At 36.2% G+C, this 15,799-nt stretch overlaps 1 protein-coding gene across 3 annotated transcripts in view; it reads right to left on the bottom strand.

Annotated features, from left to right (window-relative positions):
* Positions 1-7,101: 7,101 nt before the first annotated feature.
* TNFAIP8 (TNF alpha induced protein 8) overlaps positions 7,102-15,799 on the bottom strand; it is a 347,393-nt gene continuing 338,695 nt past the window's right edge. For all 3 annotated transcript variants that reach the window (XM_053701590.1, XM_053701592.1, XM_053701591.1), the window contains one exon: positions 7,102-8,187. In XM_053701590.1, the coding sequence (XP_053557565.1) occupies positions 7,619-8,187 (569 nt within the window). In that variant the 3' untranslated portion in view covers positions 7,102-7,618. The remainder of the gene's footprint in view (positions 8,188-15,799) is intronic.

Below are 15,799 nucleotides of genomic sequence, written 5' to 3'. Positions count from 1 at the left end.
GTAACAGTACTAAAGGAAATTTTATCTGCATTAATAAGTTTGTCATGACATGCAATACAAACAACAGCTGGAGAAACAGATACCAAAAATTATAGCAGATACACTTAGCTTGATAGCTCCAGCACTAGACAGCGATTTTCCTGTAGTATCTTCTGACTCAGATGCAACGTGAGACATCTTGCAATATGTAAGAGAAAAAACAACATATAAAGCAAAATTGATCAAATTCCTTAAATGACAGTTTCAGGAATGGGAAAAAAATGCCAAAGAACAAGCTTCTAGCAACCAGAAGCAATGAAAAAATAAGACTTAAATAATGTGGAGACAAAAGCGACGCCCTTATTTTTTAGCGCCAAATAAGACGCCCACATTATTTGGCGCCAAAAATGACGCCACATCCGGAACGCCGACATTTTTGGCGCAAAATAACGTCAAAAAATGACGCAACTTCCGGCGACACGTATGACGCCGGAAACGGAAAAGAATTTTTGCGCCAAAAAAGTCAGCGCCAAGAATGACGCAATAAAATGAAGCATTTTCAGCCCCCGCGAGCCTAACAGCCCACAGGAAAAAAAAAGAGTCAAATTTTTGAAGGTAAGAAAAAATGATTAATTCAAATGCATTATCCCAAATATGAAACTGACTGTCTGAAAAATAAGGAAAGTTGAACATTCTGAGTCAAGGCAAATAAATGTTTAAATACATATATTTAGAACTTTATAAACAAAGTGCCCAACCATAGCTTAGAGTGTCACAGAAAATAAGATTTACTTACCCCAGGACACTCATCTACATGTTTGTAGAAAGCCAAACCAGTACTGAAACGAGAATCAGCAGAGGTAATGGTATATATAAGAGTATATCGTCGATCTGAAAAGGGAGGTAAGAGATGAATCTCTACGACCGATAACAGAGAACCTATGAAATAGACCCCGTAGAAGGAGATCACTGCATTCAAATAGGCAATACTCTCCTCACATCCCTCTGACATTCACTGCACGCTGAGAGGAAAACCGGGCTCCAACTTGCTGCGGAGCGCATATCAACGTAGAATCTAGCACAAACTTACTTCACCACCTCCATCGGAGGCAAAGTTTGTAAAAACTGAATTGTGGGTGTGGTGAGGGGTGTATTTATAGGCATTTTAAGGTTTGGGAAACTTTGCCCCTCCTGGTAGGAATGTATATCCCATACGTCACTAGCTCATGGACTCTTGCTAATTACATGAAAGAAATTTTCTTAAGGAGACCCTCCAATTTTTTATCCATAGGACCTAGGAAAGCACAACTGTCCTTGATGGGGATAGTTGTACGCTTAGCTAGGGTAGAGACTGCTCCCTCCACCTTAGGGACCGTCTGCCACGAGTCCCGTATGGCGGCATCTATGGGAAACATCTTTTTAAAAGAAGGAGGGGGATAGAACGGCACACCTGGTCTATCCCATTCCTTAGTAATAATTTCCGAAAACCTCTTAGGGACTGGAAAAACATCAGTGTAAACAGGCACTGCAAAGTATTTGTCTATCTTACACAATTTCTCCGGAACTACAATGGGTTCACAGTCGTCCAGAGTCGCTAAACCTCCCTAAGCAATAAGCGGAGGTGTTCGAGCTTAAATTTAAATGCTGTCATTTCAGAATCAGACTGAAGCAACGCCTTCCCTGAATCTGAAATGTCACCCACAGATAGAAGCTCACCTGCCTCAGCTTCTGAGTATTGTGAGGGTATATCGGACACAGGTATTAAAGCATCAGAAAGTTCTGTATTAGTTCTAGCCCCAGAGCTGTCTCGCTTTCCTTGTAACCCTGGCAGTTTGGACAATACCTCTGAGAGGGTAGCATTCATAACTACCGCTATGTCCTGTAAGGTAAAAGAATTAGACGCGCTAGATGTACTTGGTGTCACTTGAGCGGGAGTTATAGGTTCTGACACATGGGGAGAGCTAGATGGCATAATCTCCCTTTTTTCAGTCAGAGAATCCTCTGGAGATAAATCTTTAAGCGTCATAATATGGCCTTTATAGTTTATAGAAACTTCAGTACATTTGGTACACATTCTAAGAGGGGGTTCCACAATGGATTCCAAACATATTGAACAAGGTGTTTCCTCTATGTCAGACATGTTTAACAGACTAGTAATGAGACAAGCAAGCTTGGAAAACACTTTAATAAAGGTGAAACAGCAATGAAACAAAAACGTTACTGTGCCTTTAAGAGAAAAAAAACTAGCACTTAAACTGCAAAACAGTGTAAAAATATAGTAAAGCCTTCGAAATTTTTACAGTGTGTGTAAGGGACTAAAGCAACATTGCACCCACTTGCAAATGGATGATTAACCCCTTAGCCCCCAAACCGGATTTAAAAAACTTCAACCACTGGTAAAAGACAGTTGAGCACCATGCCACAGCTCTGCTGAGGCTCCTACCTGCCCTCAAATACGATTTAGAAAAGAAATAAACCCTTTATAATAATGGTCCTCAGATGCCAGAGGACTCCTCTAGGGAAGCTGGATGTCTCAGTCTGAAGGAAACTGTGCATCTAGAGCGTGAAAATAGGCCCCTCCCACCATGTACTGGATGTCAGAGGGGCCTTAAGAAAATACTACTAGGAGTATCTGAATAGCCAAGTGGAAAACTAGGCCCCAAATAAAGACTTATCTCCCTCAGAGAAAAAAACGTCCTAGTTATGAAACATGTAAACGTTTTGTCACTAAGTAATTAGTATTAACAGGAGTATTACCCTGTTTTGTAAGCATGCTCCCAGTCTTTAAATCACTGCATCTAGCTTACCTCAAATACACAAGGCTCTGTCAGCATTTTCTAGAACTTATTCATCTCTCTAGAAATAAAAATACTGAACATACCTCAGAGCAGGTAACATGCAGACCGTTCCCCCAACTGAAGTTTTCCCATACTCTTCAGTTATGTGTGAGAACAGCAATGGACCTTAGTTACAAACCGCTAAGATCATCCACCTCCAGGCAGAATTCTTCTTCTAATTTCTGCCTGAGAGTAAAACAGTACAACGCAGGTACCGTTTAAAAATAAACTCTTGATTTAAGGTAACACTACACTAAGTCACCACATATCTCTTGATACTTCCTATCTTGTCGAGAGTTGCAAGAGAATGACTGGGGGTGGGGGTTAGGGGAGGAGCTATATAGACAGCTCTGCTGTGGGTGTCCTCTTGCAACTTCCGGTTGGGAAGGAGAATATCCCACAAGTAATGGATGAACCCGTGGACTGGATACACCTTACAAGAGAAATATAAGTCAATATCATTGCAAGATGTCAATCCCAATTTTATTTGAACTATGCAAGTATATTTAGCAGATAGAAGTATATTTGTTTTTGCAGCTCAAATATAAGCCAATATTATTCCGAAATGTTGATCCCAAACTTATTAGAAGCTATGTAAGTATATTTGACAGACATAAGCATATACAAATATGCCATGAAAGAGTGGATTTAAGTGGTTGGATGTGCACTGATACTTTTTGTTGTCTTGTAATTGTTATGGTCACTTCGGTAGCACTCCCACAATATGTGTGCTAAGATTAAACAGTCCTTTTGTGGTGTGCTTAACCAAAAAAAACCTTTGTTGTATCTTTGAATAGGGAGCTGACCAAATCCCTCCTCTTTGGTTAATGCACGCCACCCACCCCAGGTGTGTTCCAGAAAAATTGTGATATACTTAATAAGCTAGAAAGCTTCACACTGTGTAGACATGACTTGCTGCAGTGTGGAAACTGGTTAGAGTTAGGACCAGTCTAATATGGGACACCTTGTAAGTGGTGACTGGCTTAGCAGAATATGATATTGTGTGACTAAGATCCCTATTTTATTTAAATTTAAACAGGCAATTTTTTGCAGCATAAATATAAGTCAATATTATTGTGAGATGTTAATCCCAATCTTATTTGAACTATGTAAGTATATTTAGCAGACAGAAGTTTTTATTTAAATTTAAAGGCATATTTAACAGGCAATTTTTTGCAGCATTAATATAAGTCAATATCATTGCAAGATGTTAATCCCAATTTTATTTGAACTATGTAAGTATATTTAGCAGATAGAAGTATATTTGTTTTTGCAGCTCAAATATAAGCCAATATTATTGCAAGATGTTGATCCCAATCTTATTAGAAGCTATGTAAGTATATTTGACAGACAGAAGCATATACAAATATGCCATGAAAGAGTGGATTTAAGTGGTTTGATGTGCTTTTTGTTGTCTTGTAATTGTTTTGGTCACAATATGTGTGCTAAGATTAAACAGTCCTTTTGTGGTGTGCTTAACCAAAAAAACCCTTTGGTAATAAAGAGAAAGGGATTCCAGGTACACCATTTCTTTATACATGTGTATACTGCTTACCCCTCCCCATAAAGGGGAAATTGTCAGCCTGTTCTGTGCAAGTCTCCCCAGAAACAAAAAGACTGAACATACCTCAAAGTTACTTGTAGCAACACACCGTTCTCCACACTGAAGATTTTCTTACACTACCTTCAGCTGCTGTGGGAACCATCATGGATCTTAGAAAACGTTTGCTAAGATCATCAACATCAGGGCAGAAAGATTCCTCACTCTCCCTGAGAACAATAGTACTCACTGGCAAAATTTGAAAATAAAAAACTTCTTGATTGAAGAAACTAAACTAACACCTCACTTTACCTCATCCTATTACTATACAGGCAAAGAGAATGACTGGAGGTGGAGGGAAGGGAGGAGCTATATATACAGCTCTGCTGTGGTGCTCTTTGCCACTTCCTGTTAGCAGGAGGATAAATCCCACAAGTAAGGATGAAATCCGTCATATCTTGTAGATGAAAACTACAGTTATAAAGGGCACCAAACCTGACGTGCGCAAGGTGGAGCACGTACATGGGCTAACTTGACAAGCGTAAACCAGCCAAAGCGTGAAAAATAATTAACATTACAATGTGCTACCCCCTACATGTGTTAAATTGATGTGCCATAACCAGACTCATAAATCCCTCAAGGCCGATGTGTAAAATTAAAACTAAGCGCACAAAAAAAATATATTTTTAAAATGACGCTCACAAAAAAAGCAAGGGGAATAATGTATAGATTCTGTCCCAGGGCCATATATATATTTTTATATATATATGTAAGAGCTGCAACAACTAATCGTTATAATCTATTATGAAAATAGTTGTCAACGAATCTCATAATCGATTAGTTGGTCTGTGCACAACACCAGCTGCTTCACTCTGATGAGCTCCTGCACTTAGTATTGTGTTTTATGGTTATGCCCTTAGCCTAAAGGATGTCTACAGACGTTTACTTTTCACTTTTTCAGGACAGTATAAGTTTACAACTACTCCTGGCTTATGTGCAACCCAAATATAATAGTCCATTGTTTGGATTGTTAATATGTACTGTATAAATAAATGTGTAAGGCTTTGTCCTGTTATTGATATATAGTCCTTAACGCTTTTGATTTTTTTTTTTTTTTTTAATAAATTGTGATAATATGTACCAGATTCAACCTTTATAAGTATATATCTGTTATTTTTAGAGCAGACTAGACATTTTCCCCTAACCTTTATAGCTAGCTATTTACCATTGCATATAGATATTAAACATATTTTTTAAGTTAGAATAAAGTCCATTGAGAGTCCCCTTGCCAATGTGGAAAACACTTTGCATTGGTGAAGAGCTAACACAGATAAATATCCCACTTTGGCGAAATTGGCAAAACCCTACTTATGCATCTCAAGCCCCTCAACACCATCTGAGTGCCTCTTCTCTGCTGCAGAATTTTTAAAAAACAGGCACTTTAGCCTCAAAATTTACACTTACTTTAATTATAAAACACTGATCTGCTTCTTAAAAATTGGACAAACAGTTGTGTTAATGTAAAGTTTTAGTCTGAAGTTTATATTTGTAACACTCAGTATGTGTATGTTATTTAAAAATGTAGAAAACAATTAGATTTTTTTTTTTTATACGATTAGTCGAAAAAAATAATCAGCCGATAAATCGATTATGAAAATAATAGTTAGTTACAGCCCTAATATATATATAGGAAACTGGGCCTCAAAATAGGAAAAAAAAAAAAAAGCCACAAACCATACCCCCATATACATTCCTCTGACGAGCACTATATTCTGAGGGGAAACTGGGCCTCAAAATAGACTGATAACCCCTCTCACTGAAGAATCAAATGCACAACTTCATTCTTCAACCAACTTAAGCAGAGGCAAAGTAAAGACTAAGGTACCTGTGAGGTGAGAGGATTTTATTTAGTTCTTGGGGTTTAGGAATCTTTGCCTCCTCCTAGTGGTAGGGAAGAGTAACTCCCAGGAGTAATGGATAGTGGACTCTCACCACCTGTATGAAAGAAATAGGATGGAGCATGACTGGAGGGGGGGGGTGATAGAGGAATTTTATAATGTATTTTACATTGTTTTAATCATACCTTACATTTCTTAACATAATGCATAGAGAGGCCAAAAAGCAAACTCTGTAACCTAGGCTTTCTTCAATAAACTTCTAATTGCCTCAATCAACTACCGTTTTGGAGCATTTTGAATATACCTAGGTTACTGCGTTGTGCTGTTTGGCCTCTTTAGGGAGCATGGGACAAGCCCAATCTCTTCACAAAAGCAAGGGGTTTTCAAAAGGACTAATATTTTCCCCAAAGGATTGCTACTTGGAGGGGTATTCTTTCCATCTGATATATTCCCTAAGGTGACTTTGCATATTTAAAGCTACATATGGCTGTGTATGTCAAGCCTGAACAGCCAATTGTTTGGGATACCATTATCTGCACTAAAACTTCTGAATGAATGCATTCCAAAATTGCCCAACATTTAAGCCGACCATGGGCTCTCTTGTCTGGATCTCAAAAGAACCTTTATTATTATGTCCTTCTCCCCAACAATCCTCAACCATATATTTCTGTTCATATGCTAAAAAGGCATAATATTACCAACTATTTACTCTTCATTGATTATGTGGCAATAATGAACTAAAAAAATGACTGATTTTGTAATACCACTCATATAATTCTATTATAAATAAATAAATCTGGTTTGCTATAGTTCTGTGAGGACAGCGCAAATATTTTGTAACAAAATATCAATGTAACACTTTTATTTTTAATCTTTGCAAAAAAGAAAAAAAAAGTAGGTAGTTTAGAACAAAAGCAAAAGAAAGCTGCCTTTTATTCATTTACATATCAAGACCATACAAATGCGCAAAGTATCAGAATAATACACAATTTACATACACAGGGAAAAAATAAACGTGCCGTTTTCTATCACGTTACATTATGTGGCCTATTGAAAGGTCATAAATAATACCACTCCAGATGCAGCAGCTCTATAAGATTCACTTTTTGGTTAATTTCCTTAGAAATCAGACATCTGCATTTTCCTTAAGTATCAGTAACTGATCTGTACATTATGACTTCAAAAGGAATATACCTCCTGGTAGAGGATTGGTAAATTGCAACAGATCAGAAGGAATCCATTTGGTTTATGGGTGATCCAAAAGTAAAATACCCCTTTCTACATGTTGCATTAAACCCTCATGGCTCCTAGTTATTTTTCAGCATGTAATATTAAGGTGTCTGAATATTTTATTAGTCAAGTGCTTAAATGTTATCCTCATCAAGCATTTTGTTCACACCATTACAGAGTCTCTGAAGATGGGGTTTGTAAGGTCCAAATGGATTATATAAAGCAGCCAAAAAATCACAATTTGAAAAGTGATCAAACACATTATTGACACGTCCATGAGACTTTGCTGTAAGGTGGCGCTGGATGACTTGATGAAGCAGGTCACGACATTCATTCAACAATGCTGAAAGTACATTTCTGTCAAATGTATATTCCACCTGATGAAAGCTGACCACGGTCATGGCCAGCTGGTGAACTTTTCTCTTGAATTTTTCCATCATTGCAATCTCATCCGGATTAAACTGATTGTTTCTGTACAGAACAGCTAGTTTTATAACTATCTTGATGAGGTTCTTAATAATTTTCTCAGCATCTTTCTTGCACTCAGTGTATTCCTTAGTTACTTGATATAGTTCGTCTAACACTTCACCGCTTGTATCATCAATCAGTGATGTTGCTATGTATTTAGAAGAAGCCATTTTCCCAAGAATCTTCTTTTGGGCCTTCACAGCCAGGTACTTTGAGCTGAATACCTCTGCCGCCACTAAAAAACAGAATATAGTTAATCTCTAATTAAAAAAAAACACACACACATATATATATATATACATATATATATATATATATATATATATATATATATATATATATATATACACACATATATATATATATATATATATACATATACACACAGTATATATTCTATTTCTACTTTTGTAACCTATTATATATTGCATACTTAAAGGGACACTCAGGTTAAATTACATTTTCATGATTCAGATACAGCATGTAATTTTAAACAACTTTCCAATTAACTTCCATTAAAAAAAATGTGCACAGTCTTTTATATTTACAATTTTTGAGTCACCAGATCCTACTGAGCATGTGCAAAAATTCACAGACTATACGTATATGCATTTGTGATTGGCTGATTGCTATCACATGGTACAAGGGGAGTGGAAATAGACATAACTTGGAAATAGACATAACTTTGAAATTTGTTATATAAAAATCTACTACTATTTGAAGTTCAGACTAAGTGCTATTGCATTGTCTTGTTATCTTGCATTTGTTGATTATGCAAATCTAATGTGTTGACTGGTCCTTTAATGTGTAACTATTTTTGGAACAAATGTATAAATTACTAAACAAAATAATATTAATAGGAGCCATGAACTCTTAAATTACAAGAATTTTAACTAATTTTTGGGACTATAATATTTCTAATTCAAGACTTACAATGATAAGCAGGGTCTCCAGCACTTTTCAAACAGACTTTATTAGTACACAGATAGCGACGTTTCGGTGTCACAGCACCTTATTCATGCTTGGTCCGTCGCTATCTGTGTACTAATAAAGTCTGTTTGAAAAGTGCTGGAGACCCTGCTTATCATTGTATACGTATATATTAGGGCTTGGCAGCGCCCTAGGTCTACCGTGCACACCTTTACCCCTGTATGCTGTTCCCCTACTGGACTTTCTAATTCAAGACTTGGGTGCACAGCAATACTGGAATAAAACTTTTTGGCTAAATAAAAAACGTTAAACGTTAAAGGGATAGCAAACCCCAAAATTTTATTTTGTGATTCAGACAGAACATACAATTTTAAACAACTGTCCAATTTAATTCTATTATCAAATTTTCTTCATTCTCTTGTTATCCATTGCTGAAGGGACAGCATTGCACTACTGACAGGAAGCTGAAAATATCTATTTAGCCAATCACAAGAGACAAATGTGTGCAGGCACCAATTAGCAGCAGCTCCCACTAGTGTAGGATACCTGCGTATTGATTTTTTAACAAGGGATACTAAAAGAACAAAGCACATTTGAAAATATCAGTGAATTTAAAAGCGTCTTAAAATGACATGCTCTATCTGAATCATGCAAGTTTAATTTTGACTTTCCTATCTCTTTAAACATAACAAAAAAAGTATAATAAAATAATTGTCATATCATGGATTGAAAAATGTCAAATTTAGGAGCAAATGGGAATATTACGGTAATAAGAAATAATCCACTAGAGTCTAAACTAAAGCCATTTTAGTTAAAGGCATACTTTTTTGTATACTTAGTGGACTGACAGCAATGTCTTAGTTTTTCTCTAATTACAAGGCAAGCAGAACTGAACTTTTAACGTAATTTTACTCTGGACTTTGGTTAACCAGGGCAAGAATGTCTAGAAAAGATTGTGTGTTCCATCTTACTATTAAAAAGCCAACATTCTCCTTGCAGAGAGGACAGTGGCTAATTCTGCTTGGATATTTTTCTCCATTGAAGGGAATGCGAAGGAGTCACAATTAAGGACAATTACATATTTATTTAGCAAAAATAAAAACATTCTAATGTTTTTGCTACGGACATTAAATCAAAGTTTGACAATTCCTGGAAGCCAGACAGCCATAGCTCCTAATACGTTCCTAAAATAATGTTATTATCTGTACTTAATAAAGAAAAATCCATAGCTGGGTCTACAATATCATATGTTGCCAGTTCCCAATGTCAAAACAAATGTGTCAATTGCTGCATTAAATTGAATGCATTACTTCCATGTCATTAATGTATTACATTTTACTCTACTTGTTCAACTGGAGCAAAGATGTTCTTGCAAGCACTAATCCAATCCTTTCCATTTTCATTATCCAATACTCGACTGCCATACTCCGTTTAAAGCAACGCAAATCTACATCTAGCCATGTTCAGGGGTTATTATACCAAATATATCTGGAATATAGCATTATGACAATGTTACCAAGCTACTGTTTATCTAGAATATACAATTTTGGTAGTTGGGTTTAGTACAGCAATCACAAGATTAACCAATGATGTCTAACTATAAAATCTTGGTGGTGGCGGCAGCGATATGTGGGTTTCTGTAAATAGATTTGAACATTTTTGTATTGATTGTGCCCTGTTAGGGAATAAGTATGTATGTATTTCTTAGTGGAATGCAAGATGTTAAAACTGTTGAAGGTTGCTGTTAATCAAGGTATTTACTGCTTCATGTGCCAAGGGAAATCAGGGGTTAAAATCAATGGTTTATTTGTGCCTGGCATTTAAAAAGTGAAATCACTGGAGAGTGTTATTGAAAACCCAGAGGTCAACCCTCTCTTTGCATGTTTATTGTGTCATCATTTGAATGGGAAAAAACAAAAACCTCTGAATTTCTCTAACATTTTTAACAAATATTTCAAGTCCCAATTTAATGTTTAAAAGCAATCAAGTTATAATCTATTCTGGGACTGCTTTTTGTGTTTTTTTTATTTATGTTCCTGAGGGCTGCACTGGCTAATTATTTTCCCACTGCTACTGCAGCCCATTTATAAACATTTACAAGGCTTAAATGTTTTTCCAGATCTAAAAATGTTAACCCTTGAAAACAAGAGAATGGATATCTTGTGATTTAGTCTTTTGTACAAAAAACAAAAATGAAAAAGCATTGACTTATTTAGAGACAAAAAAACAAAACAATTTTCTGTTTAAGTTCAGTGAATACCAGTTATTCAACATTTTATTAAAAGGGACAGACTACTGCAGAATTTTTATTGTTTAAAAAGATAGATAATCCCTTTATTACCCATTCCCCAGTTTTGCATAACTAACACATATTAATACACTTTTTACCTCTGTGATTACCTTGTTCCTAAGCCTCTGCAGACTACCCCCTTATCTCAGTGCTTTTGACAGATATGCATTTTAGCCAACCAGTGCTGACTCTTAAATAACTCCACGGGAGAAAGCACAATGTTATCTATATGACACACATGAACTAACAGTGTAACTGTCAAAATGCACTGAGATAAGAGGCAGTTCAACTGATTAGAATATATATATATATATATATATATATATATATACACACATATATATATATATATATATATATATACACACACATACACACATATATATATATATATATATATATATACACACACACACGTTATATATATTACCAGATTATATCTTAAAACACAGGCTAAAAAGACAGAAAGTGTTACAGAGGTCTAATTGCAGGGGGAGGAGGGGGTGTCGTAAAAATCATGAGGGGTATGATACATTGCTCATGAAGTGGGATATTATATTGGAGAAACAAGCCAAAAACTGCACCTTCGGATGAACTCACAGACACTCAATCAAAAATCACTGTGAAACAAAATACTGTACCCCTGTTTGTCACCATTTCACCCAACCTGAGCACTCCATCCAAAACCTCAAAATCAAGATTCTCAAAGGCAACTTCAAAAACACCATGGAAAGAAAAACCTTTGAAATGAAAATTATAATACACTTCAACTTGCTAAATTCTTGTCTAAATGTGGACTCTGGTTTCTTAACCCATTATCAAAATTTTTTGTAATGTACTTTCATATACTGTAATCATGTACATTGTATATTCCACACTCTCTATGCATAGGTACACAGGTAAGCCTATGTCCACACTTTTGTCATTATTATTATTCCCCTTTTTCTTTCTTTCCTTTCTCCTTTTTGGACTATCTCATATTCCTCTGTATACCTAATTTCACATCTTTATACATTCCATGTTGATATATATAAACTATGTCAGTATATGCTCTGTGTATAACCATATATTTCCCCTGTCTGTTATCCTTCACTGGACACTGTATGCCTCTGTCTCCTTAACCCCCTCATGATTTTTACGACACCCCCTCCTTCCCCTGCAATCGGACCTCTAACACTGTCTTTTTAGCCTGTGTTTTAAGATTGAATCTGTAAATTCCATCTCAAATTGGTCAGTATTGTTTCAGACTTAAAAAAGGAGGACATTCTTCCGAAAGCTTGTCAACTTATAAATGTATAGTTAGTCCAATATAAAAAGTATCATTGCTCAATGCATTACTCTTGTTATTTTGATAATGATGTATATGGGATATACATTCCTACCAGGAGGGGGCAAAGTTTCCCAAACCTCAAATTGCCTATAAATACACCTCCCACCTCACTCATACCTTAGTTTAAAGTGTAGCCAAGAAGTGAGGTATAAAAGAAGGAGTAAAAAGCATACAAAGAGAGGAACTGGAAAAAAATAAAATGCTATATACAAAAAATCATAACCACAAAAAAATAGGGTGGGTCTCATGGACTCTTGCCACTATGAAAGAAATTAATTTATCAGGTAATTTCTTGCATAATCTTTCACGTAAGTGGCAAGAGTCCATGAGCTAGTGACGTATTGGATATAATACCCAAGATGTGGAAATCCACGAGTCACTAGAGAGGGAGGGATAAAATAAAAACAGCTATTTCCGCTGAGAAATTAAATCCAAAAAAATAATTAAGTTTTCTTTTTAAAAATTTTAAAAAACTCAAATCAAAGGCACTAGAATCAAACAGACAATTGCCTGAAGAACCTTTCTACCAAAGGCTGCTTCAGAAGAAGCAAACACATCAAAATGGTAAAATTTAGTAAAAGTATGCAAAGACCACCAAGTTGCTGCTTTGCAAACTTGATCAACTGAAGCTTCATTCTTAAAAGCCCAAGTGGCGGCAACTGATCTAGTATAATGAGCTTTAATTCTCTGAGGCGGAGACTGCCCCGTCTCCAAATAAGATTTGTGAATCAAAAGTTTCAACCAAGATGCCAGAGAAATGTCAGAGGCTTTCTGACCTTTCCTGGAGCCAGAAAAAAAAAATAACAAATAACAAAAAAACCAAATTGTTTCTGAAATCTTTAGTAGACTCAACATAATAGTTCAAAGCTCTTACCACATCCAAAGAATGTAAAGACCTTTCAAGAGTATTTTTAGGATTAGGACACAAAGAAGGAACAACAATTTCCCTATTAATGTTGTTAGAATTCACAACTTTAGGCAAACATTTAAATGAAGTCCACAAAACAGCTTCATCTTGATCAGTGGTGTCACTAGGCCTGGTGTCACCTGGTGTGGTAACTCACAGTGTCACCCCCCCCCCTTCCCCCAGATTTTTTTTTAACTTTTTTTTTTTTACTAACACTTTGTAAATCTTATCCCATCTCCCATATAACACTGGATTTCTTTCATGTAATTAACAAGAGTCCATGAGCTAGTGACGTATGGGATATACATTCCTACCAGGAGGGGCAAAGTTTCCCAAACCTTAAAATGCCTATAAATACACCCCTCACCACACCCACAAATCAGTTTTACAAACTTTGCCTCCAAGGGAGGTGGTGAAGTAAGTTTGTGCTAGATTCTACGTTGATATGCGCTCCGCAGCAAGGTTGGAGCCCCGGTTTTTCCTCTCAGCGTGCAGTGAATGTCAGAGGGATGTGAAGAGAGTATTGCCTATTGAATGCAGTGATCTCCTTCTACGGGGTCTATTTCATAAGGTTCTCTGTTATCGGTCGTAGAGATTCATCTCTTACCTCCCTTTTCAGATCGACGATATACTCTTATATTTACCATTTCCTCTACTGATTCTCGTTTCAGTACTGGTTTGGCTTTCTACAAACATGTAGATGAGTGTCCTGGGGTAAGTAAGTCTTATTTTCTGTGACACTCTAAGCTATGGTTGGGCACTTTATTTATAAAGTTCTAAATATATGTATTCAAACATTTATTTGCCTTGACTCAGAATGTTCAACTTTCCTTATTTTCAGACAGTCAGTTTCATATTTGGGATTATGCATTGAATTATCATATTTTTTCTTACCTCAAAAATTTGACTTTTTTCCCTGTGGGCTGTTAGGCTCGCGGGGGCTGAAAATGCTTCATTTTATTGCGTCATTCTTGGCGCGGACTTTTTTGGCGCAAAAATTCTTTTCCGTTTCCGGCGTCATACGTGTCGCCGGAAGTTGCGTCATTTTTTGACGTTATTTTGCGCCAAAAATGTCGGCGTTCCGGATGTGGCGTCATTTTTGGCGCCAAAAGCATTTAGGCGCCAAATAATGTGGGCGTCTTATTTGGCGCTAAAAAATATGGGCGTCGCTTTTGTCTCCACATTATTTCAGTCTCATTTTTCATTTGCTTCTGGTTGCTAGAAGCTTGATGTTTGGCATTTTTTCCCATTCCTGAAACTGTCTTATAAGGAATTTGATCTATTTTGCTTTATATGTTGTTTTTTCTCTTACATATTGCAAGATGTCTCACGTTGCATCTGAGCCAGAAGATACTACAGGAAAACCACTGCCTGCTGGATCTACCAAAGCTAAGTGTATCTGCTGTAAACTTTTGGTAGATATTCCTCCAGCTGTTGTTTGTAATAATTGTCATGACAAACTTGTTAAAGCAGATAATATTTCCTTTAGTGATGTACCATTGCCTGTTGCAGTTCCCTCAACATCTAAGGTGCAGAATGTTCCTGATAACATAAGAGATTTTGTTTCTGAATCCATAAAGAAGGCTTTGTCTGTTATTTCTCCTTCTAGTAAACGTAAAAAGTCTTTTAAATCTTCTCTCTCTACAGATGAATTTTTAAATGAACACCATCATTCTGATTCTTTGGACTCTTCTGGTTCAGAGGATTCTATCTCAGAGATTGATGCTGATAAATCTTCATATTTATTTAAGATGGAATTTATTCGCTCTTTACTTAAAGAAGTACTAATTGCTTTAGAAATAGAGGATTCTAGTCCTCTTGATACTAATTCTATACGTTTGGATAAGGTTTTTAAAGCTCCTGCGGTTATTCCAGAAGTCTTTCCTGTTCCTAATGCTATTTCTGCAGTAATTTCCAAGGAATGGGATAAATTGGGTAATTCATTTACTCCTTCTAAACGTTTTAAGCAATTATATCCTGTTCCGCCTGACAGGTTAGAATTTTGGGACAAAATCCCTAAAGTTGATGGGGCTATTTCTACCCTTGCTAAACGTACTGCCATTCCTACGTCAGATGGTACCTCGTTTTAAGGATCCTTTAGATAGAAAAATTGAATCTTTTCTAAGAAAAGCTTATCTATGTTCAGGTAATCTTCTTAGACCTGCTATATCATTGGCTGATGTTGCTGCAGCTTCAACTTTTTGGTTGGAAACTCTAGCGCAACAAGTAACAAATCGTGATTCTCATGATATTATTATTCTTCTCCAGCATGCTAATAATTTCATCTGTGATGCCATTTTTGATATTATTAGAGTTGATGTTAGGTTTATGTCTCTGGCTATCTTAGCCAGAAGAGCTTTATGGCTTAAGACCTGGAATGCTGATATGGC

The sequence above is a fragment of the Bombina bombina genome, chromosome 2 (genome assembly GCF_027579735.1).
Source record: "Bombina bombina isolate aBomBom1 chromosome 2, aBomBom1.pri, whole genome shotgun sequence".
Classification (NCBI taxonomy): domain Eukaryota; kingdom Metazoa; phylum Chordata; class Amphibia; order Anura; family Bombinatoridae; genus Bombina; species Bombina bombina.
The sequence above is the reverse complement of the archived record's forward strand: the minus strand, read 5'-3'. Positions and strand labels throughout refer to the sequence as shown.